At 38.2% G+C, this 25,127-nt stretch overlaps 1 protein-coding gene across 13 annotated transcripts in view; it reads left to right on the top strand.

Annotated features, from left to right (window-relative positions):
• dysf (dysferlin, limb girdle muscular dystrophy 2B (autosomal recessive)) overlaps positions 1 to 25,127 on the top strand; it is a 61,759-nt gene that overhangs the window by 27,936 nt on the left and 8,696 nt on the right. For 4 of the 13 annotated variants that reach the window (XM_043244014.1, XM_043244010.1, XM_043244011.1 and 1 more), the window contains 12 exons: positions 134 to 169; positions 292 to 333; positions 2,731 to 2,832; positions 2,990 to 3,151; positions 4,593 to 4,758; positions 5,523 to 5,596; positions 18,694 to 18,792; positions 20,834 to 20,962; positions 22,210 to 22,365; positions 22,966 to 23,057; positions 23,345 to 23,515; positions 23,950 to 24,092. In XM_043244014.1, coding sequence (XP_043099949.1) covers positions 134 to 169; positions 292 to 333; positions 2,731 to 2,832; positions 2,990 to 3,151; positions 4,593 to 4,758; positions 5,523 to 5,596; positions 18,694 to 18,792; positions 20,834 to 20,962; positions 22,210 to 22,365; positions 22,966 to 23,057; positions 23,345 to 23,515; positions 23,950 to 24,092 — 1,372 coding nt within the window. Of the gene's footprint in view, positions 1 to 133; positions 170 to 291; positions 334 to 2,730; positions 2,833 to 2,989; positions 3,152 to 4,592; positions 4,759 to 5,522; positions 5,597 to 11,646; positions 11,704 to 18,503; positions 18,516 to 18,693; positions 18,793 to 20,833; positions 20,963 to 22,209; positions 22,366 to 22,965; positions 23,058 to 23,344; positions 23,516 to 23,949; positions 24,093 to 25,127 lie in introns of all 13 variants that reach the window. The other 9 variants (XM_043244002.1, XM_043244006.1, XM_043244001.1 and 6 more) reach the window with 5 other exon arrangements.

Genomic DNA, 25,127 nt, shown 5'->3' with positions numbered 1-25,127 from the left:
ATCACAGGGAAATTGAATTAAAGCGAACCCTTAGAGAACAGTCAAACCACCCACCCACGCACACACACACAAACAAATGCCCACACTGTAACACTTTATTTATTGATTTTTAAAAGTCTTTTTTTTTCTGCAGGGGGATATTATACCACCCTCACATATCATGGATGAGGTAAGTGCTGGTGGAGGACTCTGTGAATAGACAATGAATCTTATTTGCAATTGTTCCACAGCATCTCTTTCCTGTTCTCTCGTTCATTTTTCCCCTCTCTGTTTATTTTGGGCATCTTCAAGCTTGTGCTTCCAGGGTTCCTCTCTGACAGTCAACAGCAATGGGTACAATTCAGCATGCATGCACATACGCAAACACATTTCACTCTATTTAGTTGATAAACCGCAATGAAAAAAACCCAGGACATGTGGTTCCACCATGTTAAACCAGAGCTAATGATTAAGTCCTTCTGACTTTTGTAATGTGGAAGACACTGAGCTGGAACCAGTATAGTTAAAGCCCCAACATGTCATTCCCACTGGTTTTCATTAGGCTGTGGATATGGAGTGTTGAGATCTAGATTTTTGTTTTATCGCTGGTGGGTAGATTCCTCCAGAACTCTGTGTACTTCTATGCACCTCCTTGATTTTTATGAGGCCTGCCAAGGACAAGATCTTGTGGGAGACGGCTTGGAAATTAAGAGGCCTTTCTGATCCGGCTGTATTCCCAGCTCTCCTATCTACTGGATTCCGCTTCATCTGCACAAAGATTTGTATTGTTCTGCAGTGGCATTTCAAAAAGACACAGTGATAGACTAATGGTGGAACTAACATGCTGCTATTAGACTGCATAATAGCTGCTCTTCATTAGATACAAACACACTAGGGACGTAAACATTTGCAAGTCGCCAATAGTAAAGGAAAACATTGGCAATACATGGTTCACGGTCTCGCACTTTCCCTTTTCCTCTGTACTTCACATTACTGTCTTTGTTTTGCTGGAAATAACAGCATGATATCATTTAGATCTAGGGATGCACTAATAATAAATAAACAATAATACAATAATATTATGTATAAAATAATAAAATGGAAAATTTGGCAGTGTTATTGACTTAAATGCACAGGCATGATTGGAGTGAGCTGGATGATTATATCGCTTTTTTCTCTAGAGTTGTTTTATTAATTTGAATTTATTCCCTAACTGATCAACTGAATCAACAGTGAACTGGCATTAACTAAACCTGTACTTTATACATCTGTATTGTATAAAGTGTTATATAAATAAATGTGACTTGACCTTAATACATTTCAGGAAGATTTTGCAATTAACATTGTTAACAAATCATTGGAAATGAACATTAAGTGAGTGTTAGATGACAGCAAATGAAAAATTGTTGCAGTTTGAAAATAGGAGAAATGTGGTACCAATATGTTGATATTATTATTATAGTTTTTAAATTCCCAAAACTAAAGAGAATAGTGCTAGTAGCACCAGGGTCATAGATTTGATTCTTAGGGAATACATAAACTGATGATAATTGTAAAATCTGAATGCAATATACTTTGCACAAAAGTATTTGCCAAATGAATATATGTAAATGTAAATGTAATATATATAGGATCTGATTAATTCAGTTTGTCCATGCAAAGACTTGAGCATGTTGAGTACTGAGATTGTATAATTGTCGGGAAATGTTGTAATTTATCAAGTCGATTAGCCACGCTTCCTTAAAGGTGTGTCTGTTTTAATGACGTTCTTTTAAATCCTTGCCTTAACTTAATGAAGTTAGACATTACATAGTCTAATTCTCCATGACTGAAGCGTATCTCCAAAGGTCCCTTTGCACAGAGCACCATTGTATTCAACAGTAGTACCATTCATCAAACAATTGCCCTGGCACAACATAGTTCTGGCTAATCCTTGCGTGTGTGTGTGTGTGTGTGTGTGTGTGTGTGTGTGTGTCTTGATTGCTAACTTTGATTGGCATGTGAAGTCATGATGTTTGACTTTTTGTCACTGCTATTAGTAACCAATTCCTTGTTTGTTTTCACACCCATTTTCGAATTTGGGTGCGTCATGCAAATGTACTTATAGAGAAGAATGGAAACATAGTGCTTGTGAATCTGAGTTCTCTAAATGTACTTTGTGTCTCCTTCAATTATGTGAAGATAACATTTTGCATGTTTTTTTAAACTGTGAACGCATTTTCAGCCTTCTTTGCTTCCCTTTTGAACATAGTTAAATGGAGAATATCCATGTTAATGTTATCTTATGCACTTTTTTTATTTGTAATAATATTTGAATAGTCCACCCTAAAATTAAAATTACTGCATAATTGACTTAACCCCCAGCCATCCTAGGTGCATGTGACTTTCGTCTTTTCGAGGTTCGAGTTATCAAGTTATCCTTGCTCTTTTAAGCTTGGTAATGCTGGTGAATAGTGGCCATTATTTTGAAGCTCCATAAATCGTATATATCTGTTGTAAAACTAAATTATAAGCCTCTGGGAGGTTAACCAAGGTCTTCTGAAACAGATAGATAATGGCCACTATCCACCAGCATTACCAAGCTTGGACGAGTCAGGATACATTTTTAAAAAACTAGAATGGCTAAAGTAAATTATGGAGTCGTTTTCATTTTTGGGTGAACCATTATTGTAACTTTCAGTTCATCTATTTCACTTGTCAAGGCAAAAAAATAAATAAATAAATTAATTATGTTTTGCACTTCATTTTTAGCCAGAGGACTCTGATTTGCCGTATCCACCTCCACAAAGGGAACCTAATGTTTACATGGTGCCACAGGGGATAAAACCTGTTCTACAACGCACAGCTATTGAGGTGAGCCCAAAACCTTTCTTGGGTTATCCATTTAATTTATAGGCTTTTTGAACCTTGTGTAGGGCACTGACATTTCTTTTTTTATCATTCATTTTAAATGGCTGTTTTACTATCCATGATTTCTATAGTTCAAATGACTTAACCTTTTAATTCTTAGATTTTGGCATGGGGTTTGCGTAACCTGAAGAGTTTCCAGCTGGCCAGTGTGACATCTCCCAGTCTTCAGGTGGAATGTGGAGGAAGTGTGGTTCAGTCCTGCGTCATTCGAAATACTAAGAAGAACCCTAACTTTGAAGTCAACACTCTGTTCATTGATGTCGTAAGCTCTGGATCTTTTTTTGTTTGTTTTATGCAGTGTTGGGGGTAATGCATTACAATTACATAATAAGATTACTTTACTTTTTGATTTATTTATTTATTTTTTCATTTACACGAAAATAACCGAGGTACTTTTAGATAAACTAACAATTGTGCTTCATTGTTTTTAATTGCTGAAGAATACTATACAGATGTGAGTTTATTTTTCCTTCAGCCTGAAGTTTATTCGTTACAATTTTTGGTGTGAAGGAGCTTTTACATTTGCTATAAATACGACTTCTTATGTTAAAATCAAACAGTCAAGCCCCTCAGATTCAAATAGTAATTCAAAAGTAACGTAGAGCATTACTTTCTATAAAAATTAACTAAGTAACGCAATTAGTTATTTTTTTAAGGAGCAAGGCAATATTTTAATGCATTACTATTAAAAGTAACTTTCCCCAACATGTACATTCTGTAAGATTTAAATGAATTGTCCCAACAAAAATTTGATAAACATTTACTCAACCTCAGACCATCCAAGATTAATCCGAGATTAGAGATGACTTTTTCATTGTAGAAAACAATATTCTGATTCTGGTTACATGACTTTTAGCTGGAACTAATGTGTTATTTATTATAAACATGCAGTCTGCGGATTGTCTACATTACTTGTAGATTTTTGTGATGTTTTTATCATCTGTTTGGACTCTGACTCTTTGATTTGGACTTTGATTCTGACGGCACCCATTCACTGCAGAGCCATTGTGATCCCAATACATATTACATATACCATACATATTCTTCTAATGAAGAAACGTATTCATTTACATCCTGGATGAGGGTGAATAAACTGTCAGCAAATTCTTTTTTTGGATAAACTTTTCATTGAACTTTCATGTCCATTCATCAAGGCAAAAATAACGCATCTATTGTAACTGTCAAAGGTTAATAAATACAGTTGACCTTTGGCTGAGCCCTCTTCATATTTCTTGTAGATTCTTTTTGTAGAAATCCAGTTAAGATATCAAATTTTGTGTTACAGCATGCTGCTAAGCATTTGAGACAGACTTATATACAATGTGGTCACGGTGTCCTTCACGTGGTGGATGCTTCATGAGTGATGACTGGCAGAGTAACAATGTTCCCCAGCAATGAGCGTCAGTTCTTAATTCTAAAACGTAAGATAGTCTGGATTCCGTTCCAGTACTCATCTGAGGCTGGAAGGCATCGCATGGAAAGAATGCTGAATGACTAGCAAAGTTATTTGCACTGTCAGTCGTGGTCAGCCCTGGTCATGTTTGCCTTGGTTTAGGGTGTGAAATACTTTAGCAGAGTATGAGAGGAGAGAGAGAAAGGTTCTGTGGAATAACAACTGAAATGGAGACGTAAATAAGACATTATAAACCTTGCATCTCTTTATGTTCATACCTTTGTTATTCGTAATCTCTTCTCCACTCTAGCGATTGCCCAAGGAGGAGCTCTACATGCCTCCGTTGGTGATCAAGGTTATAGATAACCGTCAGTTTGGCAGGAAGCCTGTAGTGGGTCAGTGCACAGTCCACTCGCTCAATGAGTTCCGCTGCCAGCCAGACAGCCTGGACAGAGACCCTACAGAAGAAGACTTTGGTGAGGAAATAAGGGAATGACTAAATACCTTTTAAACTGCATATCAGATATATTTGAGGGACTGTAAACACAACAGATACATAAGAATTGGCTTTGAAACTGTTTTCTCTTGGAAATGAAATTTCATAAATTACAAAGAAACAGCAAGTAACAATGAAGTAAAAATTTAATTAGGAAGACTAAAATTATAAAATACTAGTAAAATATGAATATGCCTTAGTGTGTACTAAATGTGTTTGAAATACATTTATTTCATGCTAAGCATACTAAAAATACGTTTATGTACTTAATATCCTGCAGTTGTACTTTTAGTATGCTTTACCGATATACTTAAAGTCTGCTGAATGTCAAGAAATTTGCAATGCGAGTGGTACTAAAAAATAATATTATCAGTCAGTACATATTAGATTTGAAATATACTTAGTTCGAAACGAATGCATAATATTTTTAGTATGGTTAATCTTAGTAAAATACAAATCTTTCTTTATAATTTATGTTGGAAAAATGTGTTCTGCCTAGGGGAAAGAAGGAAAAACTGGAGAAAAAAAGATACTGGAGAAAAGGCTGTTTATTTCAAGCTGATAAAAAATATACCCCAAACATAGTAACTTTCTCTATTCAGTTATTCAATACAAATTGCATGGAGCAAATTATTTTCTTGGCGTTTAGCTCTATTAATAGTTCAGTTCTATTAAAAGTTCATTTTGTCACAATGTGAATTAACATTATACTTTATGCTTAATTATTTGTGTTTCCATCAACAGAGGCCATTGCTCACACCCCTAGAGATGACGTTCTGGTGGATATTGATGATAAGGAACCTCTTATTCCTGGTCAGGTATGAAAAGTCTATTCACCAGCTACTTAAAAGATTGTCCTGGTGTGCTATATATTTAGGTCTCTTCTGAAACCTCCTCAGAAATGCTTTTTGGAAAACTATGAATACACACTCTTTTTTGTTGTCTGTGATGATGTTAGTCCTCTTGGCTGCTATTCAGTAGGTCGTTGGTCACATAGCTTGGGTTTCTCCTGGTTTCTTTAGAGCCTTGTTAGAGAATGAGGTATGCTGTCATGGCAAGGTTAAGCACTTCTGAGCATACACGCCACTTTATAAGGTCTTTTAGGGGTAGTTTTCTCCATGCATTTATTGGTGGAGTTTAAGTGTGATTCTAGTTGTGAAACATGGCAATCACATCCTGTCCATTATAATGTCTGGGTTACAGCATTACCCCAGAGGGACACAGTGTCTGTGACACTTAGAAAACATTGCTTTGTAGACGGCAACTATAGGAAGGTTGCTTCTTGAAGAACTGAGAGACAATGGGTATCGATTTAAATTGGGTATTAGCATAAATGCTGAAAAGAATGATCTATTACTTTAATTTATGCTGTTATTTCAAAATGAGATGTAAGATTTTGGCCTTGTGATGTTGCTATGGTGCCATGTTAGTCAACTTAAGGCATAATTGGGGGTGGGTGTCTGATGAAATCATGAATTCAGTAACATGATGGAATACTGTTTGGCGCTTGCATGTATGATGAAGGCTCACACCATCTTGAGACAATGACACGCTTCGCTTTCTGAGAAAAGAGAGGCCAGCTTTAATGACGCCTCCTCGAGCTGTCATCAATTCCCTCTCATAACTACAGCCTAAAAATACTCCCAAAAAATAAATAAAAACAACATAAAAAATGATCAAGGGGGATTAGGAAAATTGAAAAATTGTTTCCATGTCTCAGCTTTAACCTCTTAGCCTTTATATGGTTAAGTCACTGGAAGAAAACGAGACTAGAATATCAGATTCGGGACCTCATGGCCCACTCGGTTTCCTTGGAAATGGACCATACTCACAAAAGACAGTTTATTTAGGTTTTTGACCTTCCAGCCCGGCTGGCAGTGCTTCCCTGTGGATGTGAGGTGTTCTGTCGTTTGCAGAGTGGAAAGAGGAATACTTCACGCTTGCCCTTTTGAGAAGGGTTTTATAAGCCCACGCCCAGCTCTAGTTAAGGGCCATTAATGGGGCTCTTTTCTTCTGCACTTGCCACCTTTTCCGTTGATCTAATCCGAGAGCAAGATTTGGTTTCGTTGTATCCCACAGTATGTTACACGGTCAACTTACATTGATCCATTAGTAACCCAACGATGATCCCAAATTGTCACGCAACACAGTGCCCACTGGCCTGAACGTCAACTCAAACGCTCAAGGCCATTCAGTCGGCATCGGTGGGCACACCACTTGTGGTTTGACTGAAATCAGTTGAATGTAACCGCATGTTTGACTCTGAAAATGTATTGCTGAATACACAGTAAACATCCCCTCCAGTTCTTCTCCTGATTTCAGATGTTTGGTGACCACGGCACTATGGGCTTTATTTATAAATGTGCATTTGTATGAGGACTGCCATCAAATGGCTTGTTCTGGCTAACATAAATAAAAGAGGGACCGCAACCACAGTCATCTGTGGCAGAATCCCCAGTGACCCTCATTTTTGTCTATCAGAAATGTTTGATGGAATATATGAAGTGAAGGAACTGTAAGAAAAGGGTATGTCAGTTGTTCGTTTTTTGTGATGAGAGGCTTTTGTTGCACGGTTTTGCACGCTCATCACATTTAGCTTTTGCTTGAGGGTGTAGTTGCTTTTCTTTTGCTCATGCAAAACATGAACTTAATTTGCAGCTTTGGCAGCTCATCTGCATTTCGCTGTAAGTTTCTGTTTTATACCATTGTTGTATTCTTTGACAACATCTTAGGTAGTTTACAGTAGCAAGGTCATTAGTTCTGGTCAGCTGCACTGGATCAGAGTAAATTTTCTTGGGTCTATCGCACTAGAAGCAACAGGAGTTTGATTCCGGTCCACAATCCTTTGTGATTCTAGCATTCCAGTGGGAGCCTGAGGCTGCTGTGATCCACTCAGAAAACCAGGAAAAGCAAGGACGGTTAAAGAGGAAAATTTGTTTGTTTTCCTGTGGCTACTGTTTGGATCCTGAGGGCTGTAAAAGGTCCAGTTCTTACTCAGGGAATTTGATGAAGATATTGCTCTTACTGTTTAACAATGTGCACAGTTTTAAAATTAAAATCAGATTTAAATTAAAACACAGATACACAGGAGAAAATGACAAACCTGCATGTCCAGGCTTTACTGAAAAGACCATATCTTCTCTCATATTTAGACTGTAATCAGAGAATGATTACTGTAACCATGTTTTTACACAGTCAGTCAAACAAATCAGACAGTCAGTCAAACACTTTAGCTAAAAGATGCTTTTGCATTACTTCTGTGAGATATTGTGAAATCTTATTATGATCTTTTTTCTATTACAATACATTTTTAAAATGCAACTTATTCCTGTTATGGCAAAGCTGAAAAAATGCTTTTTTTTTTTAGCATTCTTTAAAAAACGGTTTAATGGATATTTTATATATAGAAAGTTCAATAATCTTCATTAGATTTTTTTTTTTCTAAAAAAAATTAGAAAATTAGTCTTAACTTAGACTTTTCAGCAATTTCAACAGGAAAAGTACTGGACAAACTGACCACCATCATTTGAATGGTTGTGCACTTTTTGTTCAATAACATCACAATTGGTTTAATTATACTGAAATAGCGCTGCAGCCTTTCAAATTAGACACTTCATTTCAGCATGAACGCTTTCTATGTAAATTAGGTTCAAAATAGATGCCTTATTCACAAATGTATTGTCCAGAGCTGATTCAGGTGCCTGGTTTGCAGCAGTAAAGTGATGCTGTGTAGTTCCAGTAAATAATTCTAGATATAAAGATTATATATCTAGAATAAAGTCAGCCACTAGCATTCAGAACCGACCTCCAAGATTGAGAATTGGAGCATGCAATTTGAGTTCTACAGACAGCGTGTGCCGGTGAACTGCGTGTGCACAATTTGTTTTTGTGTATTCCCTGGTAAGCACATTAACTCATTACCTTGTTATATCTTCACCTCTAATGTCTTGAGTTTGGTGTTGGTGGTGTTCAGAGCATTGCCGGTCCGAACTCCCAAGTGCATTAAATGAAACTCAATCCCCATCATCTCCCCAAAAATTCTTTGCTTGGGCTTGGCCCAGATCCCAATACTATTCCCTAGCGGTCTCATAAAAAAAAAAAAAAATGCTCCCTGGATCAGGTTCGTCACTTAAAACAGGTTTTTGATGAGGCCAAACACAACCTCATAGGGGAAAGTAACACCGATCCGGTGGCTTTGTGGATTTGCTTTGGTTTTGAGCGGGTTAAATGATATACTTCTGAAACACGGCGCTAAAAGCAAGCACCCATGTAGAACAGCTTTGAAGAGGTTTCTGAGGTTAGACTTGAGGGAGAACTACTGAAAAGGTTCGATTTTGATCCTACGTCTCTGTGGCTTTGCCCAAAGGCCTTTAGACAGCGAGAGAGGCGAACTGTCCCACTAATGTGTGTACTTCAAAATGTTCTGTAATGCAACTCCTCTAGTTGGAGGACAACAGCAAACAAAGCGGCCTGGTCCTAATTAGCTGTTCTACTGAGTGGCTGCGTGGAGTCCTCTCTCTTGTTGTATTTATTATGCCCTGGCACTACAGAGCAGAAGGCGCTGTGAGGGTTCAGTCCTCCCTCTGATGTGGTAAGTCCTCGTCTTGGGCAACTGCATCCCCCCGCTCCTGGCTGCTCACCACCGGCGCCACAATAACTGCCACCCCCTACCCCCACACCTCCCCTGCTAGGGGTCGACTCTGGGGGAATGAGAGCGCTCGATGACAGGCCTTCACGACCAGGTCCCTGTTTATGAGCAGCCAGTCTGATGGCTTGTTGAGCCCAGTTTCTTATTCGACTCTATTTGAATGGATCGCGTCTCACACTTATTAGAACAGTTAGCCTGTTTGTTTCCCGATGTTTAACGCTACACCCAGCACTCTTGATTGCATTTAGATTGCGGCGTAAAAGAGTAAGCTTGATTTCGCATAATTTCTGCAGGATGTGGTTGCTGCATGGGAAGACACAGCTCTGGCACGGCTCTGCTGTTTGTAACACCAGCCTAGCATAGCATTGTAATCAGCCACACCATGTGCATCATAATACGGAGGAATCAGGACTGGTTCAGCGTGATTAGCTTGTGACAGATGCGGTGTGGGAATGCAATCTCCCAGGCTCATCAGGGTGGGATGTGTAAAATCGTTCTGCATAAAATGTGTTTTTGTCTAAAGCTGTCACGTATTGCAAGACATTTTTGGATTAGATTTGAATCACTTCTTAGCATATATCTCTGTAAAATAATTTATTATGCAGTGCTTATCAACAATTCAGAGAAAATATATTTTAGTTAAATTTACTTATAGTTTTTATTAATATATTGGCTTTATCTTAATTATGTTTTATTTTAAATATTTTCAGTTTTAGGTTTAATTTATTTCCATTTAGCACTTTTACTGCCTTAAGTAATTTCAGATGTATGTTTTTCTTAGTTTTTTCCATTTAATATTTATATTTAATTTTATTCTTAGATTTATTAAAAAATTAATTATGCAAAAAAAAGAAATAATTATGGTGAGCATGTGGTATTTTGAGGAGAAATTGGTTTTGGATAAAATACATTTTTACATTATTATTTGACTTTGTTAAAAAAGAAATTAATGTCATATTAATCAGTTATTATTGATATAGCATTACATAATTGTATAACGAAATACAGTTTACAATTTTTTGTGTGTACTTTTTTGTATGGATACATCTTTTTTAACATGACCAATTAATACATTAATGTTAAACTCAATTAATAGAAACAGAATATTATTATTTTTTGGTTTTATCTTTTCTTAAACACACACAAGTTAACCAGACTTGAAAAACATTTCATTCTCCATGTAACCAGCTGAACTGTTGTTGTGTTTTCCATGATATATTATGCTTTTGAGTGGAGCATTTGTTGACATGGATGCAATAAGATTTGTGCTTGAATTATATTAAATATTTGCCCTGAGCATGTTATTTATTACGACGCTTTCATAATGCGTACAAGGATGAGCGTCTTTAAAATGAAACATATACTGTTTTGCTAAATTATTCTTACTCTTTGGAGAGCACTTCTCAGAATTTAATTATTTTATTCCATTGTTCAATACGTTTTCACCAGTGTTGTTTTATGGCTGGTGTGGTACTTTCTCTGCGACACGTTCCCGTTAGAAAACAATGGTTTGATTTAGCATCGGGAGGCACAGCGCTGCGGAATATGAATGTGTGTTATGTCTGCAGCTAATTAGCGTTAGCGCTTGCATTGCAGCATGAACTCATCCTACTGTAGAGACCCTCTCTTCATCTGTTAGAGCTATTATTGGTGAAAACCCACTTTTGAGTCCCATCCAGGAAAAACACCAATCTTGGGGTGTCATTCTTCATCGGGGAATCGCATTTCATGGTCCTGACCTTGGTAATGATTTATCTATCAGCTAGAAACAGTCCTGTCTGAGTTCACAAACCGCAGGTTCGAGTCGGTAGGGTTGCCATCTGTACCTCATTGACGCTCTCTGTTGCATCTTAGTCTAGGAGTTCCAGACCTGGCGACCCGATCCCCTGTTTTCTCCGTAATATATGCTGTCATCTTATTTCATCCACTCTTACAGCTGATCTAATGTGTTGCTCTGTTTTCAAGTCATTCCTCATTATGCTGCAAATAATGATAACTTGAACCAGGATTGAACTGTTGACTGGTAGAGGTTTGTATAGTGTGTACATTGGTTAGATTTTTCTTGTTAAGGATATTTAATGTTATTCCAATTACAGCCTCAAACATTTATTATATTGGCTTTTTTCAGTGTGATTGTTTCTCTTTGAAAGTGTGTTGATTAGCGAATGACAGATATTTACTAACGCTAAGCAACTAACCAATGCTTCTGGTTTATAACAGGCAGACGGCACCAGCTCTGCCATTATTAACATCTCGCCTTCTCAGTCCAGCTTCCATGTACGTATGTATCTTCATCAGCCCTTTCACCATTTCTTTAATTTTTCTGTAATCTCTTTTTCATCCTGACTAGAGCTTGTTTGGTGATAGTGCTATGGGGTTTTTGCCCTTAATAAGTAAGAATGTAATGTTTTTTGTAGTATCTTTTGTAATGTCTCTTTGTTTTTGTGGCCTATGGAATGTCACCTTTATTCAGTCAGCATGAATGTGGTAAATTCATACAAATGCTATGTGACTTGTGTTTTGCACTGCATGCTCTTGATGTATGATGATACAAGGACCAGTGACATCCACCAGACCAAGGACTGACATTTATATAAAGAATCATTTCCAAAAAGAAGACAAATCAAATATGAAAAATTGCATTTAAAAAAAAAAAAAAAAAAAAAAAAAAAAACTTGTCTCAGTATCCCAAGCAATTTTCCTTTTCTTTACTGTAAGGGTGTTAAGATTTTTTTTTCTTCAAAACAAGATGATATTGTGGTATTTCACAGAAAAATTATATCATTTCTGTCCTGCAAGCCTTACAAAAAATCAAAAGAACACATTTTTATTCCATGTCCTTTTTAAAGAAAGCATTTGCTATTAGGTACATAAAATCAGGCATTGAACTTGTTTCTTCTCTAGCATGAAAATTCTATGTTAATATCTGCCTTTTTCTTAACGTAAATATGGGTGGGGCCATTTGTAAATTCTATAGGGTCCATCTTCCGGTCTCGTCTGTTTTTAACTGTAAAAAATATTTGGCTGCTTGATATTGAAAACTGATGTGTCTTAGTGTATTATGTGAATGTACTATTTTAATTATGAAAACACTAGTTTGTAGTGCAAACAGTTTTACCGTTATTCTCCTCATTATTTACCTATAGCGTCTAATGAACCGGAAGCCTCACCGATAGCCTTACTTCCGTGTTGAGGCAAAAGGTGGCTAGAAAGAGTCAGTTGTGAAAAAAACTGCCTGGCCTGCACATCATCCAGACCTGAAATTGTTTTGGGATAAATTGAAATAGCAATTTCGAGTCACTCCCCATTGCCCAAGATCAGCGCCTGACCTCCCTTGTGCTCTTGTATCTGAATGAGAGTAAATCCCTGCAACCATATGACAATACCTTCTATATTCCACAACATCCCCACAGCAAAAGATTGAAAACTATTAAAGTTTCAAAGGAAAGACCAACTCCCTGTCAATACCCGTGGTTTTAAAATTAAATGCTCATATGGGTGTGGTGTTTGGGAATCCACATACTTTTGACCACAAAGAGCATTTCCAAATTATATTTACACCAGTCTAATTAGGTTAACGGATGCCTCTAATCAGGCAGATATATGCCATTAAGAGACCTAGTTGGCTTTGTGAGTGGCTTACGCAAATGTTTCTAACACTAGGAAGGTTTTTCGCATGTGATAGCCTGTAGGAACTTTGGATAAGAGACTTATTTTTTTTATTTTTATTTAATTTTTTATTTATGAGGCAAGGCTAATTTGCTCTGCTATGTGTCTTTGACTTTGTAAAGTTCTCTTTGTTACGCTTCTGATTGGTTGCAGAACGCGGTTCCTCCAGGAGATGAATCCTGTTTTGTGTTAAGATCAAGGAGACTTAATCGATTCAAACTATCACTTTTTTTTATTTACAGGAAATTCATTTCTAAAAGAGAAACGGTCAGGATCGTAAATGAGAGGCCGTGGTGAAAGAAGCAAGGATATAGTAGTTGTGTGTGTTTAGGACAGTCTGCTCTTGAACATTGTGCAGGTCTTAGTCCAATTTGGTATTGGTCACATGATCTCCACAGATTTAGGGCTTTGGATGTAGATATTAGACCAGGCTAGAACTAAGCTGAATGCTTTGATATAACTTCTCGTTTATATCACACTCTAAATGTAGTACTTTCTCCCTTCTCCTGCCAAAACATAGAGGTTTATTTTCGTTTTTTTCTTTCTCTTTTTTTTGCAAACAAAGATATTTATTTTATTAGAAAACATTCAAACCAGATGATCAAAAACCCAAATTTTCTTTCTCACCAGAGCCAAAGTAAATAGGGCTGTTAAAAGATTCCCAGTGCATTTCCTTCCATAGCCAAATGTCAAGAACAGAAAGAAAAAGAATGAGTGAAAGGAGGAGAACAAGACAGAGAAAGAGAGAGACGAAAATGTGTATTCAATAAATTTTCCCCTAATTACATTTTGTAGATACTTATATGTTCCTGTCCTGTTGCATTCAGGAGGGAGAGAAAAAAGATGTTCATCAATTTTTTGATGAGGTTTGGATTTTTAAACTGGGGTCAGGATCCACAAAAGGGTGCTAGAAGGGCAGTAAAAAAAGATTTTACAAAATTACTTTGAATGCTAAAATAATGCAAAATAATATTTATTGTGACAAGTGCATAGAGAAACTTAAAATAGAGTATACATTTTCCAGATAAAGTTTTAATAATTTGCTTAATAGTTAGCTTTAGTCGATTTTAATTTAAAATTAGTTGATTTTTCAAATATTTTTTTTTTTTTCTTTGTATATTGTCTACTACTGTACAATATATATTTTTTATTTTAATCATATTATTCATCATATTATGAAGTCATCAAAATTTGCAAAACCCTGCTTTATGTAATGATTTCTATTTTGTTCTTTGCGAGGCCTGTACCGTGGTGATGCAGCATTTTCTGAAGTCTTTGCCAAGCCTTCAGACACTCCAGAGGACAAATAGTATTTCAACAGTTTTGCCAGTCTTAGTACTTGACATCCAAAACGCATCGGTAGTTTTGAGAGGAGAAAAAAGAAACATGCAGAACTGTGGTTGCTCATAAAATGGAATATTGGTTGGTGGCTTAATTTTCTTCAGACCATGAAACTATGCTGAAGGTTATTTGAAAGAATGCCTTGACTCTGCTAAAATGTGCAGACAGTGAAGCAGTACAGCACACGTCTTGGTGAACAAGGGCTGCCCTAAACCAAAATAAATCCAGTTATAAATATATACATTTAAAGGTCCCTTTTGCTTTTATCCAAAATGAATGAAACATTTAAATGCCATAGGCGATATAATGAATATAGATTCCTGTAGTCTCTAAAATACGTTTGAGGCAGAAATTGTGATTAAAATATATTTAGAAAAATGTATTATACTTAACCATTTAAAGTAAGCTTTTGGATATTGTTGTGGACCCTGCGTATTAATTTACTGCTATGCATAATATTTTATTAATGCTATGAATTTTTTGGCAGTTTTTTTTGGCAAATGTGTAGTAAAAAAGTAGGCATATTCAGACACATAGACTGACACTTAATCTCTTAATTGAGTATAACAGCACCAAAAATACTGTACAGTATATGTGTTATATGTATATGCTGACAGCCTCTACTGCACTTCATCAAAGCATTCGTAAAAAACAAAGGGCTGAATTGTAAAGTCATGGATGAAATTTAACCTGCGTAAGAAACTAATTTAACCTTCTAGATCCTACAAATTCCTGAGGTCGTTTTGGATATTGTGTACATTTCTGAATGTTTAGATATTGTGTATATTTCTGAACGAACTGTCAGTCAAACCATATGGAATGTCTGTTCGGTATATTCCAAACAAAGCTTATTTTAAAAGCCCATTTAGAGCTCTGTTATAACTAACTCTGTTTGGTTATTTTTCACCAGTAGTGCACACAAGCCCTTTCAGACCCAACGTTAACACGACCAGTGCCCTACAGTAACCTTTACCTCAGGAATTGAGAATGTTTGCAGCCATTTTTACAGGTTTTGCATGAATGAATTTTTGGAGGAGCAGTGAAGTTCACTGTTTTCCCTCAGCCTTTCCGACCACCCTGTTCCAGTACCAGGCCGCCCAGGGGCACAGCAGCCATTATAAATCCTCTCATTTTTAGAAATTTCTAGGTTCCCGCTGAAATCGTATCATACCCATAACATTATCTTTTCATCTGTATAGCATCACTTTTGACGGTGTGTTTCCTTTTTTTGCGAGCGTGCACGCACATATACACCCATGTTTATATGGTGCAGTCTTCTCTGGTGCAGTACTTATTTTAATAATACTCCTAAGCCCTAAAACCTTTGGGCAGAGTATAGAATAACTAAACGCATACATATGGTGCACTCAAAGTGTCTGGGTGACCAGACGCGCATGCACACTCTCATTACACATCATTTTAGAGGCAAAATGGAACATTATTTCCTTACTCACAAGCACTCAGATTAACACAGACTTGCGCGCAAACACCTAAGGCGCACACACATAGTAGCTAGCATGGAAACATGGCTGTCACGGCGTCCTTATAGGCTCCGCTTTAATAGCTCTGTCAGACAAAGAGAGGAGACATGTGGCAGTAGTATGAAAAGCACCATTCAGGGCAGGTTAGACCGCCACACAGCCAGGCCAACTCAGCCTAAGTGATTCTGAAGGCAACTTCACAATACTTAGCAAATCCGTGCTGCACGCCCATTCCCATTTACTCTGTGTGCCGCATTTGGGTAGACCCACAGGGGACTGTCCCCGAAACATATGCAACCTTCTGTGTTACCTTTACCTTTTGCTCATCTAAGTTGAGTCATTCATTTCTCTTCTTTATTATATTGGCTTGAGGAAGCCGTGTAAATCTTAAGTTTACAAAATCTCTGACCAGAATACCAAAATGACTCTAGAGCTTTCAAGTTACAGCCAGTTGTCTAAATGTGTTATGTCTTTCATAAATGATTGGATTTACTGTTTTTAAACCGTTATGACTGTAATTCTTCCAACAGTTGTGAGTTTTGTGAGTTTTAGGTCCGCGTCCGCTAAACTTGGCAGCTCTATAACCTGTTCTGATTTCTGGTCACGCACATGTGCAGCACACATCTCTTCTGTATGAACTTGACTCCTAAAACAATTACTATTTAGGGGAAAAAAGGTACTAGTTTTTATCTGTTATGTCATTGTTTCACAGAGTCTCATGTTTTCTTTGCAATTCTAAAGCTTTGTTTAAGCAAAACTTTAAGCATTACTGTAATAAAAAAAAAAATGTATTTGTGTATTTGTAAGTAGCTTTGAATAATACAATCTTATTAGTTATTAAAGAGTTATTAAAGATAAAGTACACTATTAATTAAAAGTTTTGGGTCAGTATGATTTAAAAAAATAAAAATAAATTATTACATTTAATCAGCAAGGACATAAGTGGATTAAAAGTTTTAGTATTTCAGATTAAAAGCTTTCAAATGAATGCTGTTCTTGAACTTTCTGTCTATCCAAAATAAACTTAAACTTCAGTTTATTACTGTTTTCACCAAAATATTAAACAGCACAGCTGTTTTCAACATCGACAATAAGAATAACATCAAATAAACATATTGGAACTTCAATTTCATGACACTGGAGTAATGAAAATGTAGCTTTGCTATCACAGGAATATATTTTAAATCAAAAAGTTATTGGAAATTGTAATGATATTTCAAAATATTGCAGTTTTGCTCTATTGTGATAAAATAAATGTAGCCTTTGTGAGCATGAGAAAACTTAAAAAAATCTTACTGTGTCCAAACTTTTCAACTGCGTATGCCCTTTTTTTCTAATGTCTTCCTGTTATTTTAGATTATTAAAAACAAAAGAAAAAATATATTTGGGCTTTTCAAAGCAAACTTGATGTCATCCACATATAACTGATTGTAAGTCATTGTGAGTTGATGAGATGTGTGCTGCATGGCTCCGAAATTACTTTTAGAGAAAATTTATTTTCATATGTTGAAGCTTTTAACCTAAGTTGCATATACTATGCAACACACATATATACAGTTTGTTGGTCTGTGATCATAACCAGGATATTGCCCTTACAGACATAAACCCACACAGTCTTGTAGAGCAATGCCGCGTGTCACACACTCTGACATGAGTACACACACATTCCTTGGCACGGCAGTGGCATGTGGGCCACTTACACAGCACTGTCGGCCCCCTGCCTGGCCACCAAAACGCACGCCACACCACCACACTCACTAACCACTAAGACGGGAAAAACCCAGCGGAGCCCGGCATTGCTCCATCACTACTGTTTTTCCTCCCTCATCGTAAAAGTTAAAAGAGGGATGGAAGCGAAACTTGAAGTCTCTCCTCTGGGTGAGTTGAACCTGGCCTTCTGGAAGAGAGAACAGTGTGTGTGTTCAGCCAGCGGAGGGTTCTCGGCTCTCTCAAACACACTATGTTTTATGCCATGGTGGCTTAGTCTGTCTTTCATCCATCTGTCAAACACACACACACACACACACACACATGTATTTGCACAATACTCACATAATAATCAGACTGCCCTTTTGCATTTTGAAGCCATGTCACTTGCAGAGGGTGTTTTATATTAACAACACTCTTTTGTCTTTCGGTTGGATGGGAATGTGGTGCTGGCTGAGGTGAGAGCTGCCTGATTTCTACCTTTCTGAAAAATTCCCACACTTTCCACATGGAGTGAGTGAGCTTTGGCGAGGTTGACTGTATCAGTGGCGATTAGCACATCAAATTGCAGCAGAACATCAGCGCTCCTGAATCATACCCGTGAAAGTACCAGGAAAATGACAATTTGAAAAGCGTTCCTTCTAGTTGATATGCTTACGGGCGTTACAGCAGAGGGATGATTTATCAGTCACTTATGGAAAAGATTAAGTTATGGAAAGGGTTGTTTCCAGTGGTCTTTGGTCTGTGGATGGTGTCACTGTCACTCATGCATGTGTCTGCTTAAAATGTTTTGACACTCGAGTGTATTTTTTTTTTCCTTTCTTTGCTTTTCCTAACCTTGTCTTGTTGTTTGTGCTGAATTTGTCTTACATGCTTTAGTTGGGGAGATGGGTAAGTGGAGGCTTTTATTGCTTTCAGACTCGATGTTCTTGTTCATGAAATGATTTATTTAATTAAGCAAGGGTCTAATGAATGAGGGATGTGGTGTTACACACACATGTGGCGTACTGACCTTCCTTTCTTTTAATGTTTCTTTCCGTCCTCTTGTTTTCTTGCTCTGTGTCTGCAGCAGGATGAATTTATGGACTGGTGGAGCAAGTTTTATGCCTCCACGGGTGAGAGTAAAAAGTGTGGCAGTTATCTGGAAAAGGGCTTCGATACGCTGCAGGTAAGGCATTGAACTAATGTCCTTCATATTGTTCCAAATGTGTATGATTGTCTTTTTTTTCATACAAACTGTACATAAGCACATTGTGAAGAACAGTTTTGTCCATATTCGATTAAAATTAATGGGCTTTTCACATGGCACTGAAAGGGATAGTTTACCTAAAGATTAAAATTCTGCCATTAATTTCCTTATCCTTACATATTTTTGATGAAATCTTGAGAGCTTTCTTTCCATCCATAGACAGCGATGCAAATTACACATTCAAGGTCCAAACATAGTAAGGAAAGAAAGCACATGCTCTGCGACTTTTGCAAGCGGAGGAATGATGAAGCATGCGTTGTTGTACTGTGGTGAAAGCGTGTTGAAGTCTGACATGAAAGAGAATCCATTTAGGAATAAAGTTATTTTGAACAGGTCATTTACTATCTATGCAGGGTCAAAAAACTCTTGAATTTAATCAAAAATATCTCAATTTGTGTTCTCATATTTATATGTATTTACACAGAAACGCTAAGCATTTGACAGATGACCCGAAATGAAAAAAGAAACTGTTTTATTTTTACTTTTGTAGGCCTAATACTCTATTAATTAAAACCTTGATAGTACAGAGCAAGGGCTCATGGTGGCAACGGGTCGCACTGTGCATTAGCCCAATCAATGACAGTTACAGCACTTCAAAACATTTTTCTTCTTTTGTGTTCCTACTGGTTTGGGACGAGAGAACGTTGTGGGGATAAGAACCCAGTACAAGGTTTCCTACAGAACTAGAGAAAAAAACTGTTCCCTGTGAAACGTGTAGGAATAATGAACATTTTGTCATTGTTTATACATCCTCATGTCTCCCCAAAGACACATCTACCACAATCCCACCGGTATGAAATCTGCACATGGAGATTAACAACAAAATGTCATCGTAACTATAGTGACATTATCAGTGCCCAAAGAAAACCAAACATAGTAATGCCAGAACTTCAAAGTCCTGTGGTCTCTCTCGGGAGTGCGCATGCCTACTTTCAAACGCTCACTCACTCCGACTCCAGTCCACTCCAGCCCACTTCCCACAGGCTTATCCATTTATAATAGAGCCCGTGGCTGCCAGATTTCCAACTTTTCCGATGAATTCATGTCGGGGTTGCCACAGGGGGATAACCAAGTGCAGACAAGGGCTCCGTTACTGACGTCATCGGCCCGTTTTCCCCCCAGCCCACACCTCCCTATCATCCCTCGATCTCTGGCCGGTTTGTCAGCGATCTCCCCTGTCACCACGTTCTCTCTCTACTTGCCTTAGCCACTATTTCCAACCTTTACGATCTAAACGTGTCCGTTAGTCATCTGGCAGGGGCTTGGGTCTCAGGGCTACCTGCAAGGCCCGGGTTCGATTGTTGGCTGCCACCGTGTGAGAGCGTCCCACGCACCGGGAGGAGCAGCAGACAGAAACACTTTCCCTAAAACTGCTGAGATGAGCTGTTATTTTGGGCTAATGGTGCCTGAGGGAGAGATTGAAAGCAGGGAAAGAGCAAAAGAGACTGGGAGAGAGTTTCATGTGATGTGTGCCGTGTCACACGTTCAGGGACCAGGCCTGAGTGAGTCAACTAGAAAAACAGAGCGACTCGCTTACGAGGATTCCTTCATACTTTTGTCACTAAGATGTCTCCTGGGTGGCCGCTTGGTTGGAGAGTTGCGCGCCACTAGTTAAAAGTTGTGTAATGTCACGGCGAAGCATATTTTCCTCGGGCACAAATCATTTTTGCACATTTTTATTGCCGTTTTTAAACATTCTCATAATCAGGAATTTCCAGATCTTTTTGCATTAATGATGCTTTTGAGGTTGTTTGACTTGCGCCTGAAATGTTAAACCCACAATTAAAGATCTCAGAGTTCAAGGTTCTTAAAGAAAACTGCTTTGGCAAGACAAACAATGGATGTCTTGTGCGTAGTATGTGTCCTTTCAGCCTTTTCTGGTTGATTACGGCAGGTTTTTAGAAACAGATCTGCATGCAAATCATACATCACAGAATACACACTGTGCCTTCTTTCTCAGGTGTATGACAGAGAACTGGAGAAGGCTGAAGGCATTGAGCAGTTGGCTGATTTCTGTCAAACGTTTAAACTTCACCGTGGAAGAGTCCAGAACGAGAGTGAAGACCCTTCTGTTGTTGGAGAGTTCAAGGTAGGGTCACCTCTCAGCTACTATCAACTGCTATCACATGTGCTCTCATTCAGTCTCCAAGAGGAAAAACAGTCAGACGGCGCCAGATGAAGCAATGGATGGGTGTCGTTGCTTATTAGCTAAGCTAATGAAAAGTCATTTGAATTGGGCCTTCTATTTAAACTGATCACATACTTGCCTCTGGCAGGTTCAGTCTGTACTTTGTCAAACTTACCATTCAGCAATTTGTTAAATTAGAGCGCTCTGCAACAGATCCAGAGTCTTATGCCATTCTTTTGGTGAGTTGTCTAGAACTCAGAAAATGTGCCTCTTTGCCTTCTTTACAGACACTATCTCTTAAGAATAAAAGTTATTTAATGGTTCTAGTACTTTTAGGTCACTCTAAGTCTCTAAGAACAGTTCTCTGTTGTATAGGTTCTTTGAGGTTACTATTTGGTTTTATTGGAGATTAAAATGTTTTTAAAGATGCATTGTGGGTCACTGTACTTCAAGTCACTGTACTAGTTCCTGGGTAGGTTAACAAAGAGACTGAATATTTCTGGTAATAAAGTAGAAAAAAGTTGCTGAAAATTTTGATTTGCAACCCTGTTTCTATGTTCTTAGGGTTTTGATAGAATTAAGCAATATACTTTTTTTTTATAAAAAAAAAAGAAATAAAGAAAAAAGAAAATTCACACAAAAATGAAAACTTTCTCATTTTTCATTTCATTTCGTCAATATTATCTTCTGGGGAGTATATATGATGTTTTGCAGAATTTCAGACCAATGTTGTTTTATTTTTATTGTTGTATTTAGGGATATGTTAAATAGGTTTTATGTATGTTTTTGCATTAATGTATTTTTTATTTATTTGATAGCTCGATGTATTTAAAGTTTTAGTAAATTTGTTGTGTCATTTAGTCATTTTTAGTATTATTATTATTATTTTAATATATATCTTTTTAGATAATGAAAGTATGACAGTAATATGGGGTTAGAACTTTTAAAAATACCTTCCTGTGGCATCCGGCATATGGCTGTAAAACCCATTTCGTTTCTAATTGGAACCTTTAATTTAAAGAGTCTAGATGCTTTTTACTGGTTTATTTGGATTACAACTGGTTTAGTTCTAGTAGGATTTGAGGGAACTAAATTTGAGGGACTTAAGTGTAATTTGAGGTTTGTCTGGAGGCCCCAGACAGCAGGTCTCCAGAAAAAAGTAAAGCTAAATTGCACCATGAGTTACACTGACTCCTGTCCTCCTTCAGGGCTCATTTAAGATCTATCCATTGCCTGACGATCCCTCGATGCCCGCACCCCCACGCCAGTTCCGCAAACTCCCCCCGAACGGTTTAGAGGACTGCCTGGTACGTGTCTACATCATCCAGGCCTATGGATTACAGCCCAAGGATGCCAATGGCAAGGTAGGTACAGTACAACCAAAACAGGGCACTAAAGGAAAGGAACACACAAACAAGCAGTTCGCTTTTCAGTGACCTTGTATATGGCTCAGGCTTGAGAGAGGTTGTTACAACAGCCCTTGTATTTTCTCTAGGCGCATTCACAAATCTCTAGTTTTTTTCATCAGCCAGACAAGTCCTTTGCGAAGTGCCAGAGTCATAAGAGAGCTGAGAAATTACTTTATGAAAACATGGAGCCACCCTTTTACCCACAACCATAAACTCGCAATCGCTGCCCGAGACCTGGCCAACACGCCACCACTGCTGGCCCTGCGTCAGTTGGGCTTTCCCTTCATTAGTTGCGAATATGCTAAGATGACGTGCTTTCATCACCTACTCAGGCCAGGAGTTATGATATGGAACATTTCACACATGTACTCGCTGCCTATGAAACACACACTGATCACAGAGATCTGATGTTTTTTTCCCCCAAAAGAGCAAAGAGCAGTTGTTTTAAGTACAAAAAGAGGGTGTGCTGTTTTGGATATTGTCGCTTATAGCATGTATGTGCGAGAGTGTGGCTATGTTAACACATACTAACAAGCACTGCTTGTTCTTCCGTAGTGTGACCCCTATGTTAAGATCACACTTGGCAAGAAATCAGTCGATGACCACGACAGTTACATACCCTGTACTTTGGACCCTGTCTTTGGAAAGTAAGTTCTCTTTCTTTCTGTCCCTGAACAGATTCACTCACACACACACATACAGATACAGAAACACATCATTGCAAGGATCAATTATACCAGCAGGGGTCACCACACTCATAATAATGGTGACACCATTTCTGTTGAATACGTGCGAGAAGGAAGGTTTGATCTGATTGCTAAATGATGACTGAATAGCAGGAGAGTGAATGACTGATTTTGAACATTTAATCCAAATAATTTCTGATCAAAAGAAGTATTCAGAGATTAAACTGTGTCTTTTGCTTTTCATTTAGGATGTTTGAGCTGACATGCTGTCTGCCCATTGAGAAAGACCTAAAGATCATGCTGTATGATTATGACATGGTCACTAAGGATGAGAAAATCGGAGAGACCATCATTGATTTGGAGAATCGCTTCTTGTCACGTCACGGTGCTCGCTGCGGCCTGCCACAGTCTTACTGTTTGTAAGAATTACTTGATTGTATAATGCATTAAAACCATAATAAAGGTTTTCTTTAGTGTGTTTTGGGACATATTCTATTAGAATTTATAGGTTTTAAGTCACCAGTAGAAGGTGACCAATTACCAGTAGAGACTCAGGGTCTATTACACTTTGCATTAAAATGAATACAAATTCCATTATTATAGAAACTGTAAAATACAGGGAATTAGTGTTGTAAAATGTAACTTAATATTGTGATCCTCTAGATCTTCTCTTGACTCTCTGAAGAACTTCAATCAGCCTGTGGTCGAGTGCTGTTCTTAGCTGATTTAAGATCATTTTGTTGGTCCCTATTAACCATAAGTTTAACTGTTAAGATTAACTGTTGACAGTTACGGCAGTTCTGCTTAGTTTTGCATTAAAAATTAACTCTTTTTGTCTCTGTGCTGGCTCTAGGTCTGGAGTTAACCAGTGGCGCGATCAGCTGAAACCATCCCAGTTACTTCATCGTCTGTGTGAGAGGCGAAACTACAAACTGCCCGTCTACAAGCAGGATAGAGTCTACTTCAGAGGACAGGAGTACACAGTTGCAGACCTTGGTCAGTGTCCTAAACACACACTCCAGCTAGAACCGGTTTCCTACCACTGAATTTAATGTTAATGATATTTGATCATTAATTCTGCAATTGTCATTGCCGAGAGTGGCTTCTTGCGTGGGTTCGTACGTACGAATAAACAGAGGCATCGCGACCCATGAAACCCACTGGCTGGACGACGAAAAAAGAAAGTGGAAGTCTTTTCTTTGGAGCTGCTGAAAGCATTAGTCACGAGTAAGAGCTAATCAAAGCAGCAGCCTGACTCCATCACATCTTCCGTCATTAAAAAAATGTGAGTCGAGCACGAGATCGGCTGCGGTTCTGTGAAAACACTGACAGAAAAAGAATAACGATATATGTCTCGGCTTGTGCCATACATCATATCTGTGTGTGTGGGATCACAGAGCTGTCGGGGAGGCCGCTTGGCTGTTCTTGCTCGGTGCTATGAGCGGAAAGAATGAGTTGTTCCTCTGTGCGAAGAAAAACAAGTGCGATATTGTAAAGACGAAGGACCTGTGTAAACATACAGCACCTCTGACATAGTCATTCATTCACAGCAAATATATCACTCCTTGCCACAGCAACCTGACGTCCCCTCCTGTTTTAAAGTGCGCCCTGGGGAAGATAACGCTAACTAATGCTAGCTCACCGCTAGGTGTGTATTATGCTGATCTTACTCATGCGTAACCTCCATCAGATCCTCCCAGCACTTCTGGTTTGACCTCTAAGCCCTTCTAGTCCCATGGCCGCCTCAGGGCCTACAGAAAGCCAAGCCCTTCAGCCATTTTCCCTTCCATGATGCTTTGGGACGAGGTCGGCTTCAGATTTATGGTGAACTAGCATACAAGCGTGTTCAGCCAAGGTCAACAATGCGGCGGGCTCCTCAGCCTCCTGCTCCCATGTCTCGCCGCGGAGGAATACTACATCTCTTTGTTTGGCCCTTGTAACCGCGCAACCCGCGCACAAAGCAATTATCAGGTGGCCTTTTCGGGCATCCAACATCATGGCAGAAATTGTCTTCCTCCACTTCAGTCTTTT

This window comes from Puntigrus tetrazona, chromosome 7, assembly GCF_018831695.1.
Source record: "Puntigrus tetrazona isolate hp1 chromosome 7, ASM1883169v1, whole genome shotgun sequence".
NCBI lineage: Eukaryota > Metazoa > Chordata > Actinopteri > Cypriniformes > Cyprinidae > Puntigrus > Puntigrus tetrazona.
This window is presented reverse-complemented; position numbering and strand designations above follow the sequence as displayed.